The sequence below is a fragment of the Cyprinus carpio genome, chromosome B22, assembly GCF_018340385.1.
Source record: "Cyprinus carpio isolate SPL01 chromosome B22, ASM1834038v1, whole genome shotgun sequence".
NCBI classification, from domain to species: Eukaryota; Metazoa; Chordata; class Actinopteri; order Cypriniformes; family Cyprinidae; genus Cyprinus; species Cyprinus carpio.
The window spans coordinates 27,512,429-27,539,047 of record NC_056618.1 but is presented as its reverse complement, the minus strand read 5'-3'; the positions used below and the strand labels follow the sequence as shown (position 1 = coordinate 27,539,047).

The 26,619-nt window shown below is 38.0% G+C and overlaps 1 protein-coding gene and 1 pseudogene across 1 annotated transcript; both read left to right on the top strand.

The window, feature by feature from the left end:
• The window catches only part of LOC109106266, a 7,193-nt pseudogene extending 5,049 nt beyond the window's left edge, over positions 1–2,144 (top strand).
• Positions 2,145–2,291: 147 nt separating this feature from the next.
• On the top strand, positions 2,292–26,346 carry LOC109106264 (complement C3-like). Its single transcript, XM_042749024.1, is given in 43 exon segments — positions 2,292–2,781; positions 2,880–2,915; positions 3,066–3,092; positions 3,735–3,927; positions 4,039–4,201; positions 4,283–4,353; positions 4,719–4,810; positions 4,927–5,009; positions 5,091–5,178; positions 5,449–5,551; positions 5,645–5,759; positions 5,907–6,022; positions 10,160–10,303; positions 10,387–10,599; positions 10,680–10,880; positions 11,232–11,390; positions 11,464–11,593; positions 12,888–12,950; positions 13,103–13,607; positions 13,693–13,778; positions 14,419–14,558; positions 15,804–16,013; positions 16,164–16,230; positions 16,866–16,979; positions 17,127–17,303; positions 17,391–17,466; positions 17,554–17,713; positions 17,816–17,926; positions 19,114–19,258; positions 19,335–19,498; positions 19,589–19,744; positions 21,488–21,547; positions 21,647–21,737; positions 21,895–21,946; positions 22,031–22,118; positions 22,676–22,765; positions 22,845–22,950; positions 25,015–25,019; positions 25,191–25,275; positions 25,351–25,434; positions 25,526–25,606; positions 25,681–25,828; positions 25,904–26,346. Coding segments are annotated over 43 exon segments (5,217 nt in total). The 5' UTR covers positions 2,292–2,707; the 3' UTR covers positions 26,049–26,346.
• Positions 26,347–26,619: the final 273 nt, after the last annotated feature.

Sequence of the window (26,619 nt, the reverse complement as noted above, 5' to 3'; positions counted from 1 at the left end):
TCTGTCTGTCTGTGTGTCTGTCTGTCTGTCTGTCTGTCTGTGTCTTTCTATCTGTTCATACGTCCATCAGTCTGTCCATATTTCTATCTATCTTTCTATCTGTCTGTCTGTCTGTCTTTCTATCTGTTCATACGTCCATCAGTCTGTCCATTTTTCTATCTATCTATCTGTCTGTCTGTCTGTGTCTATCTATCTATCTGTCCATACGTCCATCAGTCTGTCCATATTTCTATCTATCTATCTGTTTGTCTGTCTGTCTGTCTGTTCATACGTCCATCAGTCTGTCCATATTTCTATCTGCCTATCTGTGTCTGTCTGTCTGTCTATCTATCTATCTGTTCATACGTCCATCAGTCTGTCTGTCTGTCTGTCTGTCCATATGTCTGTCTGTCTATGTCTGTCCATATGTCTGTCTGTCTGTCATCATTTTGTCAATATTAATTTCGATATTTTCAATATTCTTAAAAATGTTTTAATATTTTTATAATCTGAAAAAAAAAAAAAAACGGCAACATTAATTCATTAGACATTAATTGCTGTTTATGTATGACAGTCATCAAGATATTAAATCTCAGTATTTTTTTATTGTGCAGAGTGCGGATGGGGAAGCTGGAGACAGATGCCATGTATAAATTAGATCACGGAGGAAAGGATAAAGAAAAGCTACGCGCCGCCATCCCGTCTCTCAATGAGCTTCAAGAGCACCAGTCCGCCCCATTTTGGAGATCTCCGGTTTGCAGTTATATCTGCTGGAAGTTCAGGGTGAGTTATATTTTGCCCATTGCAGTGGATTTGCATCCGTAAGGAAAGACTTACGTTTTAATCAATTTTTGGTTTGCAAATACAGACTGAGAAGAAAGTGATTGCTGAGGAGGAGGAGAAAGACAATGCAGTGAGAATGAGGACTGGTCTGTCGATCCCTTTGTTACCGGAAAGAGAAGAAGATAAGAAACTAGCTTCACTGCTCACCTTCCAGAGTCCAGACTGTGAGTTTAACCCATTATTGATGAATTATTCTGTACTCATTTTGAGTAAATATCAATGTATCTATTTTTTTTACATTTTTATTTTATTAAATTTTATCTTTTTATTTTACTTTTTTTTTTAATACTTTATAGATTTATTTAAATTTTGTATACGTCTCTTATTGATTATAATTGACAAGCTGGAGAAATCTCTCTCTTCCAGCATATGATGGCAGACAGCAGACGAAAAGGCTACAGATATCTTCTCGTTCCTGGTTCATTAGCCCGTCTTCAGCAGCAGGGGGTGCTGCTGGGAGCCTCTTGCAAAAGATAGGCCAGCAGGGTCGAGGAGCAGCTGTGGCTAAAGCACTCAGCTCTACAACACCCAGTTCACACATCCTGGTACGCAGGAAGTCAGAAAGCAGCAAGACTGAAGGTGCCGGCATTATGACCTCCAGCTCGTCCTCTGACACTAACCCAGCAGCTGTGGACACAAACCCCATGGACTCACATTCTTCTCTCACAAATAACGTGAATTCAAGCACAGACACAAACACTTACAGCTGCACTACAGAAAAGCATAAAGGAAGTCCATCAGAGGAGGACAAAGGCTTTGACTTGTGTGCTGGAAAGTCTCTGGTTGCAGATTACAGTGACTCGGACTCGGGCAGTGAGTCGCTGTGATTCCTACACATATCATCTTATGGTAAACAATAAGCAATTATTTACCAAAAAAATCAATTCCTTCATATTGAGGAGTGTGTCAGGGTTTTCTTTTTCAACTTTCAAGTGCTGAGCATTGCACCTCTTTGATTTACTCCCTGCAAACGCATCCGTAATGCGAAATGACATTCATGCTAATATCTGCAATAGACCTTAGTTCAGGATAGTGCCATATTTAAAATTTTGACAGAAATAAAAATGAGGAGGAAAAGGAGAAGGGGTTGAAAGTGGGGGAGTGAATGTACAGCACTGTCTTCCACCCTCAATAGATCTTTTTAATAAACCCTGGGACAAAAGGCGGCAATAAAGTTGAACATGTCATGTGATGTCACGTATTGTCATGTGAATTTTGCCATCAGTTGTGTCACTTTACTGCCATAAAGTGTACATCAGATGCACACTGCAGAGTCAGAAAAAACTATAAACCCTGATAACCAGTAAAATACATTTTTGGGAGGGTGTCTATTGTTTTTTTTTTTTTTTTTCTCAGCAGATGCTCTGGGTGTGTGTTCACGGTGTGTGTGTTTGTTCGCTACTCATTGCTGTGTATGTGTGTGTGTGTGTGTGTGTGCGCGCACTTGGATGGGAGCACACATTCCGAGAATGGGACATGATAATTGGCCACACGTCACTTTCACTTTCACTTTCACTAACTAAGGTTTATAGCGCCCCTTGCGGCAACGCTGAGAATGCAACGGATAATGCAAACAGCACATAAACACCTTGGTACCGGGAGTTTTTCCACTCAAATTTTCATGAGAAAATGTAAAAATCTACGTTTAATAGAATTGTGTTAAAAACAATAAATTAGTTAGGCCTAAGTGATGTTTTCTAATGCTGAAAGCCTTGTGTTGCTTGAGTTGTCAGATATCAGTTGTGCTCAGAAAAACCCACATTACACAAGAGCTCCTCAAAGTTCGGAGATGACGGTGTTGTGGATAGTAGGAGGGATATTTGGGGTATTTCAGTTCTCCTGTTGTTGTCTCTGACATACTCTGAGAGTTCAGTCCAGCAGGACGATGGTCCTTCCACTGCTATTATGGACAGCATTACTCTGTCACATCTCAGATGGCCAGACTTCCTCTCCAAGACAGTGCGTTTGATATTTTATTAATAATGTGTAATAATGCACAAAAATTTTATTTTTGTTCTCAACATTTATTTATGTGTTTATCTTGTCAAATCAACCAGCAAGAGGACAGTTTGGGGACCTAATATGCGAATAGTGTAAGTATATATATTTTTTTGTGTCATATTTTGTGCTTCTGAGAAAATTTTGTGAATTTTCTTTTGGATATGGTCGGATATAAAATTGTGTTTATAATAAAAATAGTGGTTCATATTGGATTTATCTCTGAGTGTGTTATCTGTTTACAGTGAGCCAGTTATCGACCAATCTCCGACGTAAGTACACAACTCCTCTGTTCTATGCCCTTAAAGTTGCTTAACCCATCCCTAATCGATGTACAGAGAACAGTGAACGGGAATTTCCCCAAGAGTCCATGTTCATTTATCTAATGACTCAGAGCTTGTTAAATGGTATAACAGTCAGTTATGAGAGTGTAAGGCTACATCTTAATCATTTCATATAATGTTTTTAAACATTCAATGTAGGCTTTTTTTTTTTTAAACACATAAATAACATGATTTTATAACAATATGAAGTACTACTATTTATTTAGACCATATATACCATTTAACAACCTGGACTAATATTGCAATGAAAAGGCGAAGTTATTTGATAAATATTATATAAAAAAATAAAAATAAAATTTCGGCCTGCCAATGGCTTTTTTTTCCTTATGAATATAAAAAAAATATATATATATATAATACACACACACACTTAAAGAAATGTTCTAAAAGAAAAAACTGAGAATACAGTTATTATTTTTGAATTTCAGAATGTTCTTTTTTTATTTTGCTTCTTAGACTACCTTAACATTTTTGACTTCTTGCACCACACAAAAACATTAATTTACAATGATTTTTTAATATGCAAACTGAAAACATGTTATCTGTTATTGGATATGTGTGTTCTGTTTAGTTTTATGTTTTAGCTCCAGCAAAGATAAGACCTGGAACAAAACAGAACATCCTGCTGGAGGGTCACAAACTATCCCGACAATTAACAGTCGGCATTGCGATCTATGATTATCCAGTCTCCCAAACGGCCTTAATGACGGGCTCTGCTACCCTAAGATCAAAAAACAACTACAGCGCCCTCAAAACCATCAAGGTGAATTTATCTATAAATGTATCTGTTCTAGTTCAGAGTAAAGAGTTACATTTGTTTAAATGTTGCATCATGCTGGACATAAACAAAATTAAATGTTGTCTTTTAATTTAGATTGATCCAAATTTGCTGCAACCAGATGGTAGGAAGAAATATGTGAAGCTGGTTGCTCAGTTTGGAGCATTTCATCGTGCAGAAAGAGTATTACCGGTGTCGTTCCGCTCTGGATACATCTTCATTCAGACTGATAAACCGGTTTACAACCCTGGAGACACAGGTCAGCTCTCACATGCTTGTCATACTGCTTATTTAAAATGAACGTTGTTCGTTTTTTTTCCTGATCACTGTCATTTTTCAGTGCGTTGCAGGGCTTTTGTTTCTGATACTGAATTCCATGCTGATGAGAGGACCATTTCTCTGGAGATTCAGGTGACTGTCACTGGCATTGACATAAACGCCATTACAGTATTTGCAAGGAAATATTGGGAACATTTTAGTATTGGGACCAATTCTCACTATTAGCTTGTTGCATAATAGCATTCCTTTTATTAACACATTGGCTGTTTATTAGTACTTATAAAGCATATTGTGCATGACCATATTCTACATCTCTAATTCTACCCAATATCTAAACTTAACTACCTTACTAACTATTAATAAGCAGCAAATTCTATTGAGGCAAAAGACATAGTTAATAGTTTGATAATAGCGAGAATTGGACCTTAAAATAAAGTGTGACTGAAATATTTTATTTCTCTGGAACAATGCTTTACGTTACAATTGGCACGTTTCAGAATCCAGACGGTATCGCAGTACATGGTTTTTCCAGAGCCAGAGCAATCGATGGGATACTCTCTAACATCTACCCCCTCTCACATGTAGTCAAGTATGCACACAGAACAGATATATTATAAAATAATAATGAATTGAGAAAAAATGTTATTTATTTACCTGATACTTTAAATATATGGCTGCTGAGTAAGTCTCTTTATTATTTTTTAGAGAGGGCAGGTGGAAAGTTGTTGCAAAGTTTGATCAGGGAAAAGAGAACATTTTCAGCAGAGAGTTTGAAGTCAAGAAATACAGTAAGTCCTCCATATTACCTTCAGATTTTGCTAGATGTTTTTCTGTTGGTCGGTTAACAGCATTTCTTCCTTTCTCTCCAGTCCTCCCAGCGTTCAACGTCACTTTGACTCCAAAGACATCCCACCTCAGACTAGATGCAGAAAAGTTGGAGGTAGAAATAACAGCCAGGTGTGTGATCAATTTGTATCAAATTGTTCTAAATGACCGCAATGTATTTGGACATTTAAATAACACTGGTATGGATTTTGTTATTATTATTGTTATTATTATTATTATTTTTTTTTACATTTTTCACATTTATTATTATTATTTTGCATTTTTCTTTCTTTCTTTCTTTCTTTAAAAAAAAGAAAGATTAATTCAGTTAATCCAAAGTGACAGTAAAGACATGTTTCAAGATATCAAATATTTTGAGGCCACCGTATGCATTTCTTCCAGGTATCTTTATGGTGAACCAGTGAAAGGTGTTGCATATGTGCTGTTTGGTATTGAAATTGATGGTGAAAAGAAGAGACTCACATCTATGAAGCAACTAAATGATGTAAGTGATTAAACAAGAAAAAAACTTCATTTTAAGTACCTTAAATCAGCTTTATAGTACAAGACTCTTGTTACTCCATGTTTTATTTTGCAGCTGAATGGAGGACATGTTAGTTTGACTATGGAAGAGATAAAGAAGGCCTATCTTGACACAAACAGCCTACTGGGGTCTTCTGTGTACGTCAAAGCATCAGTAATGACCAGCTCAGGTGGGAAAATCATTGAAAAACAACTTAAAACCACACACAATCCTATATCAACTGCATAGCAAGCCCTTGGCAACCACTACAAACTTCTTAGTATCAATATTGTGAGTTTTTGTTTTGTAAAAACCCTGTCTCCTTTCTTCTTCTCAGGTAGCGACCTTGTGGAAGCAGAGAAATATGGCATTAAAATAGTAATGTCACCCTACATGCTCTCTATCAGAGACGCACCAAAGTATTTCAAACCTGGGCTGCCATTAGCCATGACGGTAATTTTCCTTTCTGTTCTGATGGTTACTCCTTGAAGAGATAAAGTTTAGTAAAATGTGAACAGCAAAATGTCCTAGCTGCTCTTTTCCATAAAATTAAAGTAAATAGTGACTGCGGGCTGTCAGACTCTAAATAGGACAGTGTCCTAAGAGAAAGAAACAGCAGAGCAGCAGGTACGAGCGGTGTCACGTTGGGTCAGCGTCCGCATGCCCCAGCCTCCCTATGTCCTCTCGTCTCGCCGGTGTGCTTCACACAAGAAGACCAGCGCCCCTTTTCGGCTGCGAGTGGCTTGGTCTCTTTTGGCGCATCTGAAGAGGACGTCATCATCGACAATGTTATCGCCAATGACTCCATGTCCTTGGCAGTGTCTGATGCAGAAGAGTGGGGAGGTTCCAGCGGAGAACCCGAAGTTCTTCCCCCTTCTCAAACTCTGAGGCTGAAACCAGACGCCGAACTCATCCGCCACCTGTCGAAGGTGGTAGAGGACCTGGGCCTCGAGTGGTTGGCTCTGGAAGAGCCCTCCCAAGGCCTGTTAGATGAGTGGTACCTGCCGGGAAGCTGTCGACAGTCCTCTCGCCAATGCCCAGCCCCGTTCTTGCCTGCAATTCATGGTGAGCTCACCAAGACGTGGCGCGCCCCCTACTCAGCCTGGGTAAATCCCTCTACAACAGCGGCTCTCAACACCATTGACGGTGCTGACAACAAGGGATACAGCATGCTCCCCCCTCTGGAGGAAACAGTTGCTGCTCATTTGTGCCCGCCATCTGCCCTCGGATTAAAGTCCCATGCAGCGCATCCCTCTAAGCCCTGTAGGACCACCTCGGCACTTGCCAATAGGGCTTATGCAGCGTCTGGCCAGACAGGGTCGGTGCTGCATACAATGGCAGTTCTCCAAGTGTTTCAAGCCAAGCTTCTCCGTGGTATGGGCGAGTCTGGCCAAGAACACTAGGAGGCTTTCAAAGAGCTGCACACAGCAACAGACCTGGCTCTGTACACCACGAAAGCAATGGCGCAGGCAATTGGCAAGACCATGGCCAGTTTGGTGGTGCTGGAGCTGAAACACTTCCCCTTTCCGAAGTGTCAAGGTCCCTGCCCATGAGTTGTGCTGGCCCCCGAGCTGCCTAAGCCCTGCCTAAGCCATCCTGATGCACTAGAGAGGAAGAGAAGGGGTTCTCTTCTTGCCTCAGCTGTAACACCCTGCAAAACAGCTTGCTTTCATCCTCCATCCCTCCGAGCACCTCTAAGCAATGGAGTTTCATTTTCAGCGGGTCACGTCCTGCAGGTGAAGCATGTACCCAAATGTTTTACTGCTGCGATAGCGTACCCACATTCAATAAAGAGCAAATTTCCTCTTTACACACTCGCGCAAATGCAAGTTCCCCGCCTTCTCTCAGCGAGCTCTCATTTGCGAAAATAAACCCCCTTGCCTCCTGTTTCACGGCGTAAAATTAATTCAGTGAGGTTACTCGCTTCAGTTCGCTCGCAGGCAACCTCGCTTCAGAGGCGTTATTTAAACTTCTGTTCTGGACAACGAAGTGCTCGTTCTCTGACAAGAAGTGCAGACATTGCTTGCAAAAGGCGTTGTGGAAATAGTCCCCCCAGTAAACAGCGAGTCAGGCTTTTCAGCCACGAATTCCTCGTTCCAGAGAGATGGCTGGCTCAGACCCATTCTGGATCTCAGACATCTGAACCACTCGCTTATGCACCGGTCGTTCAAGATGTTAACTATCAAACAGATCCTCACACACATTTGCCCCGAGGACTGGTTTTTGACAGTGGATCTGAAAGATGCATACTTTCACATTCACATAGCCACCCATCACTGACCGTTCTTGAGGTTCATGTTCGAGGGAGTGGCCTATCAATATATAGTCCTTCCGTTTGGACTGTCTTTGGCCCTGCGCACTTTCATGAAGTGCATAGATGCAGCTCTTTCCCCTCTGAGACAGATGGGAATCCGTATTTTGAACTACCTAAATGATTTTCCAAATTTGGATTACGCCAGAACGATCCCTGACTATTTAGCGATTGGCGTTGTCTCTCAAAACGGGGGACAACACACCACCTGAAGGATTTTTAAGAAGTTGCTCGGCCTTTTGGTGGCCACCACCTCAAAGCCCACGTTCCACCCCACGGCTGTCACCTGGGGCGGCTTCCTGTCAGGGTAGACCACCGCTGTATCAAGGCTGTGGCCCCCTGGACGACCTTTTGCCTGTTCCATACAGGAATGAGATTAGGCCTGGCCTCCAGAAAGAAGGTAGTCACAACGGATGCGTCCAACTCAGGTTGGGGCACCCTGTTTGAAGGCAATACAGTGGCTCCTGGTCAGCTCTGGAGCAATGCCTAAATATCAACTGCCTAGAGATGTAGGTGGTTTTCTTAGCCCTTAAAACCTTCCTTCCAGCTTTAAAAGGGTACCACGTCTTGGTCCAGTCGGACAGCATGTCGGTGGTGGCTTACATCAATCACCAAGGTGGTCTCAGGCATGCTGTCCAGAGGCAAGGTAGCCCCGGGCGAATGGGCGCTACACCCTCAAACGGTTCAAGAGGTCTGGTCAGATTTCGGGAGGGCAGAGGTCAAACTCTTTGCCTCAGAAGACAACTCTCACTATCCAACATACTTCTCGATACAGCGAGATGCTCTGGCCCACGACTGGCCCAGTGCTTGCCTATACACCTTTTCCCCGATCGCCCTGATTCCTCAGGTTGTCAGGTGGGTCAGGGAGACCAAGTGCTCTCTCCTCCTAGTGGCCCAACTTTGGAGGAACCAGGCCTGGTTCCCAGAGCTAGTTCAGCTCTCAGCAGCAGCCCGTTGGCCCATTCCGCTGAGGACGAACCTTTTCTCACAGGTGAAAGGCATGATTTGGCTGAATCCTCCTTGCCCTCAGACTGTGCCATCTTGGGACTTGTCATTATTACAGTGTATATGTTTTTCATTATTTACCCTCAAAAATTGGAAGTGAAATGTTACAACATGCCCCGTAGGTGGGGTACATTGTAATATCTGAGGGGTACGTTGTAACATGACCATATGACGGCTTAAAATGTTATCTGATCTCATGAAAAAAATATACAAGCCAAACTAAAATATTATGTCAACAAAATAAAATTATTATTTATTTCATATAAAATAATGGCATATTTTTAAGAATGAAAAAATTATCTGATTTTGGAGTTTGACAGTGAACACATTGCAACTAAGCTTGGGATGGCCCACATTAACAAGCCAAAATGCTCTAGATGTCTTGAAATAATAATTTTTAATCATCAAACATTGACTGTTAGTCTTTATTCACCCGTTTCTCGTAGTTTCTCATTAAAATGAATTAATGCAAATAGTGTTAATTAGATTGCTAATGTCAAAGAATAGCATAGTTTAATAATAGCGGGGCACATTGTAACGCAGTGTTACAACGTTCCCCATCTGCGCAACTGGAATTTAAAAATGATTAGTGTCTTCTGCTACTTATCGAAGCATTAAAAAAGTAACAAATCTAAACTGATAAATAACAGATTGGAGATTAAAATAATAGCAGATATGTCTCCTTTTAATTGAATAATAAAAACTTACTTGACCCAGAAATGTAATTTTACTTTGGCAAAATAAATGTTCAGCAATATCTTTAAAAGATTTTTGAATTTTGGCACACTTTCTCCCTATATAATGTTATGGTACGTAACTAGTAAATACGGTAAATGTTGTTATGCTAGCATGTGTGGATACATGTGAGCATGTGAGCATATTTAAACCATGTGTGTTACAACTAACCCTGTATTAGTTTGTGCCCTGTGCTCCCCTATTCTGCAAAAGTCTTAGGTCTTGTTTACACTAGTGCGTTTTCAAATGCGCATCTCATCTGCTCATGCTCATCTGTTTAAATTATATTAAGCCTTAAAGTTCTGCATAATTAAGGGCGTGAAAGCAGTTACTCATACTTGTGTTGTGACATTACTGTAAGATCCAGTATAGTCGAAAGAGAGAGAGTAAATTAATAGAATATACTGTAAATAACACAATGATAATTTTTGGGTAAACTATCCAACCAATAATCTAATTCAATGTCATAATTACATTGTTGATATTAGTACCTGATGTTAGCATTATTCTTTTTGTGAATATGTTTTTTTTTTTTTTAGGTTATTGTGAGTGACCACAACGGATCTCCAGCCCATAATACTCCTGTTAAAATCAGCTTTCTTGAAAACCCAATCACCGTACACAGCGGGACCATCAAAGTCTCCATCAACGTGCCTGCGAAGTACAGCTCAACGATAGTGAAAGTAAGTCACTCACGGAAACACATAAAGAAACAATACAAAATTGTCTTATACCTGTCAGTTGAATATACTGTATTCTTATATAGGTGGAGACAGCAGATCCTTCGCTGAAACCAGAACAGCAGGCTGTTCAAGAGATGCGTGTGGAGTCATATGTATCTTTTATGGGCTACAGGAACTACCTCCACATCTCAGTGGGCAGCAGTCCAGTGGTGGTGGGCAGCACACTCAACATCCAAGCTCACATCAAACCTAACCCATCAGAACGAAGAAAACTTGTGGAGCATCTGACGTATGCTGTGAGTTTGTGACTGGGATCATTTTGGGATGAGAATGACTGGAATCTCTGTATTAAATACACTGATGATTGTTTCTGTAGGTGTTGAGTAAAGGAAACATAATCCACGCTGCTAGGATAAATGTCAAAGACCTGGTCGTCATAAACATTCCTCTGCTGATAACCTCAGAAATGCTACCTGCATTTCGTTTTGTGGCTTACTACATTTTGCCATGGCAGCATAATCCAGACGTGGTGGCAGACTCTGTGTTTGTGGATGTGGAGGACCGGTGTGTTGGTTCGGTGAGTTCATGTTATGACCTTGACTACTTATTAACTGTAAAGATGCACATTCTAGCGCTTTATGGTACATCTGAGGGTCAAACACTTAACACTCCTACCATGAGAGTCTAATATTGACCTTATTATATAGCAGCCAATTTGAATTTTGTTAAAAACACATGTACATTTGTCTTTTGGCCAATTCATTTACATGTTTTTGATAAGAAAAATCCAGGTTTAAAAAAGAGAATTACAAAAATGTAAAGAAAAGAAATACATTTTCTAAATGTTATCATACAGATTCAAAAAAAATAAATATTTTATTCAACAAGGATGCATTAAGGTGAAATCTGTATTTGTGATTTGTATTAGCTCAGTGTAGGTCCTGTGGAAGGAGAAAAATCCAATTCATACTCACCAGGCAGCAGCATTACATTTGAAGTGAAAGGAGACCCGGGGGCAAAGGTCAGCCTGGTTGCTGTGGATAATGCCATCTTTCTGTTGAGTAAAAACCGTCTGACGCAGAAGAAGGTGAGTGATGATATAGTTTTCCCTTGAGAATCTTCTCCAGAGTCTCGTGGATACTCATGTCTCTGTCATTCAGGTGTGGGAGGTGGTGGGTCATGGTGATATGGGCTGCACCGCAGGAGGAGGGAAGAATAATATGGGTGTCTTCAGTGACGCAGGACTGATGTTTCATTCCAGCACAGGAGGATACACTGACTACAAAAAAGGTCCTTCACATGCATTCACATTTAATATATATATATTTTGTTAAATAAATTTAATTACAGTGGAAGCTTTCTGCCCCCCCACCCCTCAAAATTCTGACTTAAAAATTTCTATTTTATATCTCACAATTCAGACTTTTCTTCTCAGAATGCGGCATTTTTTATCTCTCAATGCTGTGTTTATCACAATTCTTCATTTATATCATATAATTCATAAATGTGAAAAATAGTCTGAATTATGAGGGGAAAAAAGACCCCTTTTTTATTTATTTATCTTGTGGCAGAAACAAGCTTCCACTACCGGTCAAAAGTTTGGGGTCTGTAAAGTTCAGAAAATGTTTTTGATTTCTGCATTTATTTGATCAAAATTTAATATTGTGAAATATGATTGCAATTTAAAATAACTGTTTTGTTTTTTGAATATATTTTAAAACGTAATTTAATCCTTTGACGCAAAGCTGAATTTTCAGCATCATTACTTCAGGCTTCAGTGTCACATGATCCTTCAGAAATCATTCTAATATGCTTAATTACTGCTCAAGAATTTTCTTATTTTTATCAATCCCAAAAACGGTGGTGCTGCTCAACATTTTTTTTTTTTTTTTTTTTGTGGAAATCATGATACATTTTTTGTTTTCAGGATTATGTGATTTCTACTTGCATTTATTTGAAGTATCTTCTGTAACTTTACAAACATCTTTACTGTCACTTTTGATCAGTTTAATGCAACTTTGGTGAATATAAGTATTAATTTCTTTAAAATAAAATCATACTGGCCCCTAAACTTTTGAAGAGTAGTTTATATAAAACACATCCAGAGCTTCAAAGCTAATGAGGATAGCAGCAACACAAATGGCTTGAAAGGGAGGTTTTACATTTTATTGCCAAAATTACAAACATATCATTAAAAATCCAGAAGAAATATATTTATTGGGCAGTACGCTGGCCTTGGTTGCACATGCTGTCAGTTAATACATAGACTGGTTAATGTTAACTATTATACATATAGCTTTATGTCTTTTATCAAGACTCACCTTACATTTAAAATGGTAGTCAAACGGTTTACAAATGCAAATGTTGATTTATACACTTTTAAACAGAAATCCCAAAAGGGGTTTTACAGATGCCATAGAAGTTCAATTTTTGGTTCCCCAAAGAACCAAATCTTTTTCAACTATAAAGAACCTTTTTGCAATGGAAAGATTTTATGGATGCTAAAAGTTCTTCATAGAACCATCAATGCCAGTAGAAAACCTTAAATTTCAAGAGAGCATTTTCTTTGGTTTGTTTGGAATAGATTGCTCCAGTAGATCTAGAAGAAGACGTTCTGCTGCCAAACTGCAGCTTAGAGAGCAACTTGGTAAGTCTCTCTCATTATTACATAAGCAATCCTTTAAAAGTTTGGTATGTTACAGTTTGTTAGAGAAGCGGTGATATGAAAGTGTTAGCAAAAGCTCTAGTGAAAGGTAAGCTAATGTGCTAAGTTATCCTAAACACGTTCTTTTCTCTCAGAGAAGGCATATTCTGACGAGTTTCTGCAGAGATGTTGTATGGATGGCATGAGGGAGATTCCCATGCCGTATTCCTGCTACCGTCGCTCCCTCTACATCACCGAGGACTGGAGCTGCGTGTTGGCTTTCCTTCGCTGTTGTGCAGAGTACAGAGGGGAGGAGCTCGGTGTCGTTACCAGACCTCCGACAACCACCCCTCCACCAACCACCACCCCTGTACACACCACCACCAAGCTCATTTCTTACCGGCGTTATATTAATAACTATCCTTCAAAAACTTTGCTCACAGTGGCACAACCTATGTCCCATTTTGAGCGCGTCCGCACACCTGAGATTGCAGTACGTGAGGACAGTCGTGTTGACAAGATGAAAGAAGAAGAAGATGAGGTGGAAGAGTTTGATGAAGATGATTTAGCCGACTTAGAGGACATTTACGTGCGCAGCAAGTTTTTCGAGTCGTGGCTGTGGACTGACATTAGATTACCCAGTGTCACCAAAACTGATGGGTAGGAGTTTGGCTTTCGATTCAGTATAGACGTCTCACTTTATCATGTTCAGTGATGCAAGTGTCTCTCCATGCTTTTATCGCAGGGTGGCTGTATTTCCAGTAAACACTGTTCTTCCTGACAGCATCACTCAGTGGGGGTTTCTAGCCGTCAGTGCTTCACCTCAGACAGGTAAACAGCTCTGTCCTTTTGTCCATCTGACAGAGCGTCTTTGTAGCAGAATCCAAACTCTTTTTCTAGTTCAGCCAAACAATAAAGCACATTTGCTGCTATACAACAGTTAAGAATAGAATACAGCCAATATTGTTTGTACAAACGATACAGATCATTTTTATGTTTAAGTGTCCAATAACTGATATGCAGAGTCAATTTTAAATGATTTTATGTCTGTCACAATGATAAATAAATAATAACAATCAAAAGATATGAATTGTGAATATTTTATTATTTATTTAGCTTTTACTGCCACATATCAAGCATTTCTTCATATGGATTACATAAATTAATATAATAACATTTATTTAGCTTTTAATTTAGAATTACATATTTCTTAATAATATTTATTTAGCTTTTAATGCTACATGTGAAGCATTTCTGCATATGACTTATTTTTATTAATAGTTGTTAGTTTTTAAAAAGTGCTTATTACAAATATTAAAAACAATATTGACAAAAATAAATAAATTAATAAAGTATTGCATTTGGCTATATAATTTTAGTAGATTTAATAAGCTGTCTAAAACCTGAAAACTAGCAAAAAAAAAAAAAAAAAAATCAGGTATAAAAATAAACTTTTCTGTTTTCTTTTCAGGTTTCTGTGTAGCTGAACCGTATAATGTCCAAGCATGGAAGCCGTTCTTCATAGATCTGCGGCTGCCTCATTTAGTGTCGAGAAATGAACATGTGGAAATCAAAGCTGTGGTGCACAACTACAGGAACTCAAAACTAGAGGTCAGTTTCACACTATCACAAAACGCTCTGGTTACTAATGTAACCTTGGTTCCTTGAGATAAGAGAACGAGCGTTGCGTCACTTTGATGATTATGAGGTAACTACTGTTTACTCAGTTACTGAAGCCTTATTTTTTCACATTTGTGTAGCTGCACAAACCAATGGTGCACAAACCCGCCAGAAGGCGAGGACCGACTGCTATATAAGTTGTCTCAGAGTGCCATTTCATCAGAATCTTTCGACTGAAGCGTCAGTCAACCATTCGCGTGCAGCCTTATAGCACAGCAACTTATGCAACATTCATTCCCTTATCTCAGGGAACCAAGGTTACATTTGTAACTGTAGCATTCCTTATCAAATGGTCTCTCCCGTTGCGTTGCTTTAACACTTATGTAGAAAGCATTCAATAGAGCAGTGCTACAAGCAAGTGCAGAACTCTGCGAGCCCAGCCCCAGGCGAGGCCGAGATCCTCCACAGCCTTTGCCAGAATGTGTCAGCAGCGATCTCCTCCTCAGAAGGTCCGAAGGATATCATCAAGCCACTCACAGTTGACGAGGGGTGTTGATCCTCACGTGTTAATCCACAAGGATGCGCTGTTTTCTTTCAAATCAAAGCTAAATACACGTAGAAACAGCGCATCCTTGTGGCGCGAATGACACAGAGCATACACAGCATACGGTGATATGGAGGGACACAGAGGAGACCGTTGACAAATGAATTATTGAATAAAGTCGTTACTTTTGTTTTCTTCGTGTACAAAAAGTATTCCTGTCGCTTCATATAACCCAGATTGAACGTCTGATGGCAGATGGAGTATTCTGACGACGACTTTCATACCTTTCCTGGACCTTGACACTGTTATTTATTTGTCAGTCTATGGGACAGTCACAGGCCTCCCGGTTTTCATCCAAAATATCTTAAATTGTGTTCTGAAGACGAACAGAGCTTTTACGGGTTTGTAACGACATGGGGGTAAGTGATTAATGACAAAATTTTCATTTTTGGGTGGAGTATCCCTTTAAGCACACCGGCGAATCATAAAATGGTACTCTGAGCCGACTTATATAGTGACTGGCTCCTCACCTTCTGGTGGGTTAGAGACAGTGCAATTGGTTTGTGCAGCTACACAAACGTGAACAAATCAGGCTTTAGTAACAGAGTAAACAGGAGTTTCCCCATAAGCATCAAAGCGATGCAACATTGCTTTAGTTTAATCATGTCCTGACCTAAACACTGTGTTTGCAGGTCATGGTGATTCTGGAGAAGACAGAGGACATGTGCAGCGTGGCATTTAGTGGACAGCACAGACAGCAGGTTTCGGTACCGGCCGGCTCCTCCAAACTGATTTCATACACCATCATCCCTCTGAAAACAGGAGAGCTCCCTCTACAGGTCACAGCTGTCGCAGCCTCCTTCATGGGGCAGGATGCAGTGAGGAAGAATCTGTGTGTGGTAGTAAGTGAGCTCCTAAAACCTGCTGTCATGCATAATATTAGAAACATATTATATTAGATATGTTGCATGGTACATGTTGTGTTTTTTTTTAATTAAGTTGGTGCAATAATTGTGTGGTAATGGTATATGATGATAAATTTTGTGTTTTAGGTCGAAGGCATCCAGACAATTAAAGTGAGGAGCTTTGTGCTGAATCCCTCTGAGAAAGGAGACAGCAGTAAGACTGGCTGGAAATTTTACTTTAATTGTGATTAATGTAATGGCAATTTAAGAATCAATTAGTTAATTTAACAATGGTCTTGCCATTGTAATATAACAATTTATGCTTTTTTCAATTTTTAACATTTTTACACAATATAAATGGGTCTTTATGCATGAAAATGATATATAATGAAATATAATAGAAATATATACAAAAATGATCTTTGTGATATTACATTTTACACTTTTTTCAGAGTTTTAAATATTTCATATGGGGCTTGATGCATGAAAACTATACATTAAATAAAACTTTTATGTATTAAAAAAACATGCATATAAAACTTATGCATAAAATGCTATGTGTTTTAATTTGTATTATGTATAGTAATAATAATAGGCCTAATAATAATGCATTTAATCTATAAAGTGCTTTTCTCAATCTCAAAAACACAACAGTACAAAGAATCTTATAATAAAACATAAAATACAGTACAATAATACAAATATAAATTGATAAGCAAACAAAAATTAGCAGATTTAAAAGGTTAAGTCCTTAGAGACTTCTTAAAACAAGCCAACACTGGGGAATTTTTATATTTATTTTGTTATGTATATTTGTTTATATATTTGTTGTGGTTTTCCTCATCTCAGCTGGTAGACAGCAGATAGAAGTGGAGAAGATGCAGTTGGACGCCGTTGTGCCAAAATCTCTGCCGGAGACATTTGTCAATGTCAGAGGTTTGCCATATTATTAAGCCATATTCATAACATCATAGTAGTTGAGTATTATCCCTCAATTACATTATGGATATTGGATTGCCGTGTGTATGTCGACTATCAAGAATTTCCCAGCTTGTTTTTTTTTTTATTATTTTTTCTTGTGGTTTTTTGGTGGAAGGCATTGATTGATATATTCTATTAAGGAGGACTCTCTGGCAGCGTTGATCCGGATGCCCGGCGGGTGTGTGGAGCAGAACCTGGCCAGAATCACACTGCCCCTCATTGCCACTCATTACCTGGACCGCAGGGGAAACTGGGACGCTGTGGGAATAGATCGCAGAGAAGAGGCCATCAAATACATTCAGACAGGTGCAATGAGACTCAAATAGGGATGAACATCACCATTACTTTAGATATTAACAAAATAAATGATCTTTTAACTTTTTTCATACTCAGGGTATAAAAATCAACTTAATTACCGGAAAAAGGATGACTCATATCCTCCATACGCTAAAGAAGGCACCAGCACATGGTATTAATGCCAGCACATCACTGATTACAGCTTCACATTGAACATTTCCCTGTAGAGCTCATCTGTTTTATGTTCTGTCCATCTCAGGATCACTGCATACGTGGTGAAGGTTTTCTCCATGGCAAAATCATTTATTAGCGTCAATGAGAAGCATCTGTGTGGCCCTCTGGTGTACCTGCTCAAGAATAAACAGCGTCCTGATGGATCCTTTCAGGAGGACAATCCTGTCTACACCACCAGTATGACGGTGAGAGTTCATAACTATGTGTAATTAATTGGAGTTGTTTTACAATAATCAGTGAAAGGGTACAGTACTAATACGTTGTATGTATGCTGTGTTGTGATACAGGGAGGACTGCGCGGCTCTGAATCTAGAGTGTCTCTGACTGCATTCGTGCTCATTGCTTTAGCAGAGGCACAAAATGCTGTTACCTGCCAAGAGCCAGGCCTCAACATACAAGTAACTTCCCTACTATACTGCTAAAAGCCTGTGAATTAAACAGTAGCTACATTAAATAATCTGGACAATAGCTAAATTAAATAATTAGAAAACTAAATTTAATAATTTTGACATTAGTTGAATTAAATAATAGCTGAATTAAATAAATATGGACAGAAGTTAAATTAAATAATGAAAAAATAGCTCAATTAAATAATTGGGACAAATCCTAAATTTAATAACTAGGGAAAAAGCTAAATTAAATAATTAGAACAACAGCTAAATTAAATAATTTGGTTAATATCTAAATGAAATTATGAATACAGTATCCAAGTTAAATTAGGAAAATAGCTGAATTAAATAATTGCAAGTTAATTTCCAATAAATGAAATAAACGATGTCATATTTTATTGCATTAATAGAAATTTATGTTAAAATAAAGTAATATGGTACAAAAATTAAAGGCAGCGGCTATTTGCACTAAGTCTGAATAGCTATAGAAAATATCAAGTGCAAACAGAAATAGATGCTATTTACACTAAGTGAAAATAGCATAAAGTAATATGGTACAAAAAAATAGAAAATATCAAGTGCAAACAGAAATAGATGCTATTTACACTAAGTGCAAATAGCTATAGGTTCTATTTTACATTTGATAAAATAGCAGGATTTTCTGCTATTTATAGTATTGTAGTAAATTTATAAACAGTATGCAATAATAACGTATTGAGTGTAAATTATAATTTTAATTCAAATTATTAAGTGGATACAACCTCATTGGGACAATAAAGCCCTCCCTACACCCACCATAACCCTACCAGATACTTTATTTTCAACTTTGATTATTTCCTTAAATTTTATTGAAAAAAAAAAAAAAAGCATTTACGATGTGATGTGAGATTTGACAAGGGAGAAAAAAAAAAAGGTTGGCAAAAGGTGGATTCGAACTCGGGTATATCGCATCAAAAAGACTATGGCACATGCTACCATCTAAAAAATCATCTTTTGTAGTGTTGACTAGCCAAATCACATGTTAGTGGGTGGAGTTAGTATAAATAGTCTCTGCCAACAAGGTGGGCAGTTTGCACTTAATGTAAATAGACACTCCGAAAAATAAAATATGATGACCAGAAAACTGAAATTTAATAACATATATGTTTTACATGTTCAGTGGTGCTAACTGTAAATTGTTTATACTTTTATTGCAGGACAAGTCTAGAAGAGCAGCGCTGTATCTAAGAGGGCATTTCCCCCGACTGACGAGGCCGTACACAGCAGCTATAGCATGCTACGCTTTAGCAGTATCCAACCACGGCTGCATGAAGAGCATATTACTTAATTTAGCTTCACCTGGTACTTAGCCTTTGAAAACAAAAGAATATCCTGCTGCATGTGCTCTTATTTTTCTAATTTTATTTTCTATCAACAGATCGTACTCACTGGCCTGACTCTAGTAATTATTTCTTCACGCTGGAAGCTACTGGCTATGCATTGTTAGCGCTGATCAAAGGTGGCCACATGGAAGAGGCAGCCGTACCCTTTCAATGGCTGAACGAGAAGCGTGGCATTGGGGGAGGATACGGCTCTACACAGGTAAAAACCACAAGAAAACCTTTGCTAATTGTCTTATTCTTGTATTTGAGGTACATTTGTATTAATATAATAGCTGTTTTCCCCCATCAGTCCACTATGGTGGTGCTACAGGCCCTGTCTGAGTACCTGGTGAAGAGGCCTCCTCCTCAAGACCTCAATCTGTTGGTGCAGCTCAGTGTTCCCGGTCGCAGTGACGTACGCTGGACTTTCACTCCAAAAGTGGCATATGTGGCCCGGTCTTCACGGGTGTGATCTTCAGTCTTTCAAAACTTTCTTTTGTAGACAAATGCTGCCAAATGTTAAAAATGCATTATTGTGATGTGAAATTACAGTCATGCAATGCATGAATTCGAATTTCCTTCACTCTTGCATGAAACTGGACATTTGTTCTTAAATATACAGAGGTCTTTTATGGAATTATCTTGGTCAGATAGTGTGTGTCAAGCAATCAGAATAGGCTTCCACGACTGACAAATGCTACATGAAAACTTATTGTTTGAGAGTGAACACGAATAGAGAGCTGCAGTGATTCTTTGTAGACCAGACGTCACATCACTCTGGTTTCCTTTGACTTTTGGATTATTGCAGAAAATGGCTCTTTGATTCTTAACACTTTTTGTCACATCATGATAACCTTTACAAATGAACACAGCTTTTATGACTTGTCAAGCCTAAATGCATCGCCAGAAGTAAAAAGTGACTCCACGATCACAACATCAATGTCACCACCATTAAGCTTTAACAACTCTTACAGTCTTTATTTAATGGGCACATCGGATGCCCATTTTCCACCAGTTGGTATGATTCTTTAGGGTATTCACTCTTCACAAAATGTCTGCTACATATTTTGGTTAAAATTCCTCAGTGGTCATGTATAGGGATGTAACAATTCACTCAACTCACGATTCGATTCAATTCATGATTCTGATTTCACAATTTGATTTTCTCACGATTTTTTTTTAACAAAATGAGATTGAAGACATACAGTAAATGAAAAGTTGTCATTTTGTTAGGGTATTGCTGCACATTTCTTTATGAAATTGAAATATAACAATACTAAATTTAAATTTTAAAACAAACGCCAAATAAAACAAGCAAGTTAAACAAATAAAATAAATCCCTTAATATGAACAAAATAAGGCTTCGTCTGTGCTCTTTCCATTTAAAATTAGAGACAACCACTGCATTTTAATCATAATCCAAACAAAGATGCAGCATACATGCAGCATGAGCAGTTTTTATTCTAAATTAGACTGTATAATTTCAAAATTTGAAGCAAAAACAGAATGGTCTGACTTTAGTTTTATGAAACTATACTACATAAAACATCTGAAGGACACCGCAGATGAGCTGAATGAGGCGCAAATTCACTCTCTGCCAGCAGGTGGCGCTTATGAACAGCATTGATAAAGTGTTTCCTGGGTTACCGCTGTAAACAACGCAGAGCTGCGCTTATGAACACTACTTTAATATGCATCGTTCAGAGGCGAGATGAAAAGAAAATACCATGTAAAAATTTTTTAAAGATGAGGGCAGAAACATGCTAATACGGTACAGTCCATCAGAGGTGGTGGGTGGGACCTGAGCAATATGATGTCACACTGCTCAGGAAATCAGAGCTGTAACATACTGATGCGGTGAAGTTTGTTAGTGAGTGTATGAGTTTACCTGTTTGTCATAATGAATTTAAGTTTAATGTCCAGAAAAAAACCTTTTTAGTCAAACCTAGCCACTTGTTAGCAACTGCCTTTTTCAAAACAATGAAAAAAAAAAAAAACATAGCTGGTGTAATATTTATGTATTTAATGTTGTAAAGCAAGAACTAAGGAACATATGCATGTGAGCTGAGAGATTAATGCTGATTTTACATGGATGTATTGTTGGATTACAAAAATGCACTTTTGACATTTGGCAGTATAATAATGCTATAGATTAAAAGAAAGGAAGTTATACAGAAATACAGTAACTCACTTTTATTGTCTCTTCCAGGTGCCTCTGGATCAGAAATTCACAGTGGAGGCTTCTGGGAAGGGCAAGGGAGTTTTGGAGGTGCTAAATGCCCACATCTACATCAAAGTATTGAATTAGAATATAAAATCAATAGGTAATTTAGTTACAAAACTTTCTGTCATGTTTTATGAATCCCAGGTAGTGACAGTGTACCACCAGCTTCCTGATGTGTATGAGAAAAGCATGTGTAACGGCTTTCAGCTGGACGTCTCCATCGCTGAGACTAATGGTGAGTTCTCAACTCTTTTTCATGACTCCTTACTGTGTTTTAATGGTAAAAGACTTTAAAAAATGCTACAGTAAAACCCTTACTCTATAAATTAAATAACTTTATGTATAGGGACATTTACATGTTATTTTACAGTATCACTCTTTTATCCATTTAGAAAAAGTCCCACCTGATGTAGAAAAGTCATACAGACTTAGTATCAACGTGAGGTAAGCAGTTATAGGTAGATATCTTTTTTGAAGAAAGCTAAATAAACTTGTTCAATACCAATAATTCACTGCTTTGCACACCGAAGCTCTGGAGGAACGCCAAGTGAGGATGGCAATTCTGGACATCAGCTTGCCCACCGGCTTTGAGCCTGAAAACTCAGATTTAGAGTTGGTAAGACCAAACTCATGACACATTGTGGCATTACATTAGCAGTAGAAGCTAATTCTATAGCTAACTGTTTTGTAGCCTACCTAGACAGCATTTCAAGGCATACAGGTTCACTCCAAACATCTAATTCTAGGTTTAATTTTGGCCAGATTAAGCAGCATGCATGTATCTATCATGAAGAATTCATTGCGTCAAGCTACTTCTAAGATGGTGTAAATTGAAAAAAAAAGTTGATTATAATGTTGATCATAAATATTGTAATGCATGTTTCGTGTTTCATTACCAGTGGACTTTTCTACCCAACATTTTTTATGCTTTGTATTTTTATGTTTGAGCATTGCACTTTTAGCTTAGAAATGCCAACAACTAACTCTATTGAAATCATCTCTGAGTCAAGTCTGTTTGTGTGGTGCACAGAATTGCTGACTATAAAGAGTGCTTCAAATCTGTCACCTTGACAGTTAGGATGCTAACTGTGTAGGCAGCCACCTACATAAATAATATTCAGCACAGCATCTTGTTTGGTTATAGAAGTTATAATGTCTGTTGTGACTTTCTAGCTCACAAATTCAGTGGATCGCTACATCAACAACTTCCAAGTGGTGGACAGCCTGAGCGACAGAGGATCCCTCATAATTCACCTGTTTAAGGTAACCTAACAATCAATGTTATAGTTTATACAGGATGTATATTAAAGCAGCATTGAATATTTGTCTTTGTCCTGGACAGGTGTCCAGTACTCAGATGGACGTGATCTCATTCAGATTGCATCAGAAATTTAAAGTGGGTCTCCTTCAGCCCTCCACTGTCACAGTGTACCAGTACTACAACAAAGGTTAGTACACGTTTAATTAGCTATGTTTGCTAAAGTGCACTGCTAACCTAAACCATTAAGCATAATACTTTGGCATTCAGCTCGCCTCACACTGTTTCTTCCATAGGCTTGAATAGAGCAAATAAAGCAGAGAGGCATGCAGTTATTTTTAGTAACTAAACATGCTATTAATTGCATTGAAATGCACAAGAAAACATTCAGAACAGTTTCATTAGCATTAAAAATGATCATGATTTACTATACTTAAGGGCAGTGTGAACTGGCTGTGTGGAGGTATGCAAATACATACATTGACAGGCAGGTAGGACAGCCTACCATAATCCTTGGAGGGATTTGATTGGGCGAACAATTTTTTTGGTCCTACGCCTTCAAAAGATGATATAAATACTCATAAATACATTTAGAGCACTTAACTTAGTGATTGCTAACAGGATGTGAAGAGACTTTCAACCAGCATAACAAAAAATGTTTTTGTGCCAAATAAATTACCTTTCCTTTTTTTAATATAGTGTTATATTTTTTTTGGTGTGGAGATTTTTATAATGATTTTTTTGTGTGGTTTTTTTAGTTTTTTTTGTAATGTGGCCCTAAATATGAGGATCTCCTTATAAGGGCCTCCCTTTGTAAATTAAGAAAGAAGGAAATACTACTTTCTTGTAAAATGAACTCTAGTTATCTTTAGGGGGCAAACACTGAAGGTGCGTAGGCACATATTGTAATAGCTGGCGTTCTTCTTCTTCTTCTTCTTCTTCTTCTTCTTCTTCTATAAAAGTATCGGCAAATATAGCTGGATATGAGAAACAATATCATATCGTATCATGATGAACCATCCCATTAACACCCCTATGGCATAACATACAACTGTTTACGGGACAGTTATAAAATTTGGAACACAGAAAAAGGACACTCACAACATTAACCATAGTAAGTTTGGAGTCTCTAACCCAAACACTCTAGCGCCACCAACAGTTCAAAGTTGCACTCGTGTTTATGCTATTTTTAATAGTTAGAACTTGTCCTAGATGCTTTGTCTGATTTTCACTAAAATAGTCTCAGATCATCTTCAGACAATGCTCACAAAATGTATATTTTTAAAGTGGTTTAGGAAAAATACATTTTTGAATTAGGTTTGTTTGAATTTTTTTTGGATAACGTGTGAATGGACATAAGGCTATATCTCCAAACTTGGCGTGTGTTATAATAACCATAACCTAAGGCAACCTGCACAGTTTCGGCTCAGCACCACCTAGTGGTCAGGAGATATGAAAAATAATTTTCATTTAGCACCTCTGAATGGTTTGGCCGGAAATCACAAAACTGGTCTTTTTAGTTGAACCATACCCAATTTTCCCATAACAGCCATTTTTGGGCATCGGCCATTTTGAATTTTGTCATAAAATATTATATTTTAAAAATGCAAATGATACAAATTGGTGTATCATTACGGAACTTGGTATGTGTCTTTGGCACCATGCCCTTATGGTACTGCCAATTTTTGAGTTTATTAGCCTATTGTAATGAAACTCAATATATTCTTTGGGTCTTGCCGAGAAGATATATATAAATCTTGCTGTAGTCAGTCGAACTTCCTGTCTGCCAATTTAATTTATGTTGAAACTCTTCTTTTGAAAACTCTTCTTCCAATCACGCTGGCAAAATGTTATGGATTTTTTTGTCAATATACGAAACTGTTATTGTTTAAGGCATCAACAAATTTTCTGAAATGATGCGTCTTTGCAAATCTTTGACATATTGACACCAAACTTTCTGTGTGCCATTGCCACCTCACACTGACCACACCACATCATTTTGGTAACAGTGCCACCTATTGGTCAAAAGTAATAAACAAATATGACGTTCAAATAATAAAAAAAAAAATGCTAATAGCCTATAAATAGCTTTGACTCGTCATGTGACTAATCTTGATAGATTGCTTGAATTGTGCCAAGAACATTAATACTAATTATATACAATTATAAACATTTCAATCATATTACTAGTGACTCTATTTGATTTTTCAACCATTTTGCCTAAAATCATAAATATGTCCTTAATTGTTCATAGATGAAGTGGGTCTAATGTTCTCAGTCATGCTGGCCTGACTTAATTTGCCTTCTTAGTGGTTGGTTCCTTAATTGCTGCTTGAGGCTACATTTGTTTTATTTGCTGGTTAGTTTTAGTTTGTTGTTCTAGTGTTAGTTTTTTTTTGTTTTTTTGTTTACTATGTTTTTTGTTTTAAGATATGTGGTGTGTTCTACTCTCCTCCAGAAGACAAAGAGCAGCTTGATCAAATCTGCAAAGACAATGTGTGCCGCTGCTCACAGGGTCAGTTTAGCTGGATTAATTTTGAGTTTTCAATCAACTTCTTACCTTTAACCAGTTATAAACCTTCCTTCATAGGTGACTGTTGTGTAATGAAGGAAGACTCCTCGTCTTTCAGTAAAGAACACAGGAGGGTCGCTGCGTGCAATGGATTACATCATGGTGAGTGTTTCTTCTGTTAAATTAATGTTTTTTGGGGAAAGCCATCATGATGTCACATCATCTCTCGTCAATAAATGTGTGCTTTCTTCAGCCTACAGGGTCAAACTAGTCAGCGTCAGCCAGAGTCATTATGACCAGTACGAGATGGAGATTGTGCAGGTTATCAAAGAGGGTACGTCTACTAGAGTCTGATTTTCTCATGTAACCAGCCATCTGGCTCATGGATCTCCATTTGTGTTTGTGTAGGGACAGAGGAAGGCCTGAACGAGAAGGAAAGGAGGATGTTCCTCTCTCATGCAAGCTGTAGGACAGGACTTGGTTTGAGAGAGGGTCAGGAATATCTGATCATTGGACCCATCACTGATGTTTGGCATGCAGGGAGCACATCCAACAAGTGAGTAGCATAAGGCACAGAAAATGTACATATTATGGTTTGTATTTCATAATTCGGTGTTGTTTTCTCTCTCAGGTATGTGTATATGCTGGGTAAGGACACATGGGTTGAGCACTGGCCGTCTGAGTCTGAATGTGGGGCTGGATCCACACTGAAGGTGAAATGCGGCGAGTTGAAGAGCTTCGCAAAGGACCTGACAGAAAAAGGCTGTCAGACTTGAGACAGATGTTTTTTTTTTTTAACATACAGTACCAATGGCAAAACTGTAGATTTTAAATCTATGGCACTTTTACATGCATTAAAAAAAAAAAAAAAAAAAACTGCCAAAATTATGCTAATTGACAGTACTTTAATTCTACATTTGTAACAGAATGTTTGTAAAAACAAACTAATAACTTGAGGTTCATATTGTACTGTGTGTCAAAAAGTGTTACAAAACTGAAAAATTGGTTCCCAAAAGTAAAGGAATTGATTAGTACAACATGACCATGAAATTTTTTAAAAATAAAACCACTAAACAAATGAAACAATATAGGCACAATTTAATGAAAAAAAAAAAAAAAAATCAAAATAAATTAAAATGAGTGGAACAAATTAATACAGTATGACCACAATTTAACAAAGTTTAAACAACAAAACAAACTGGTACAACTTGGCCTTGATTAAGCAAAATTGACAAAACATAAAAAAAAAAACACTTTTTTCTCTTTTTGGTCTGGTCTTCTGTCATGGTTGGCTGCTGTAAAACACACAAGCGCACGACGATAAAGGTAGAAGGTAATCTTTAAGAA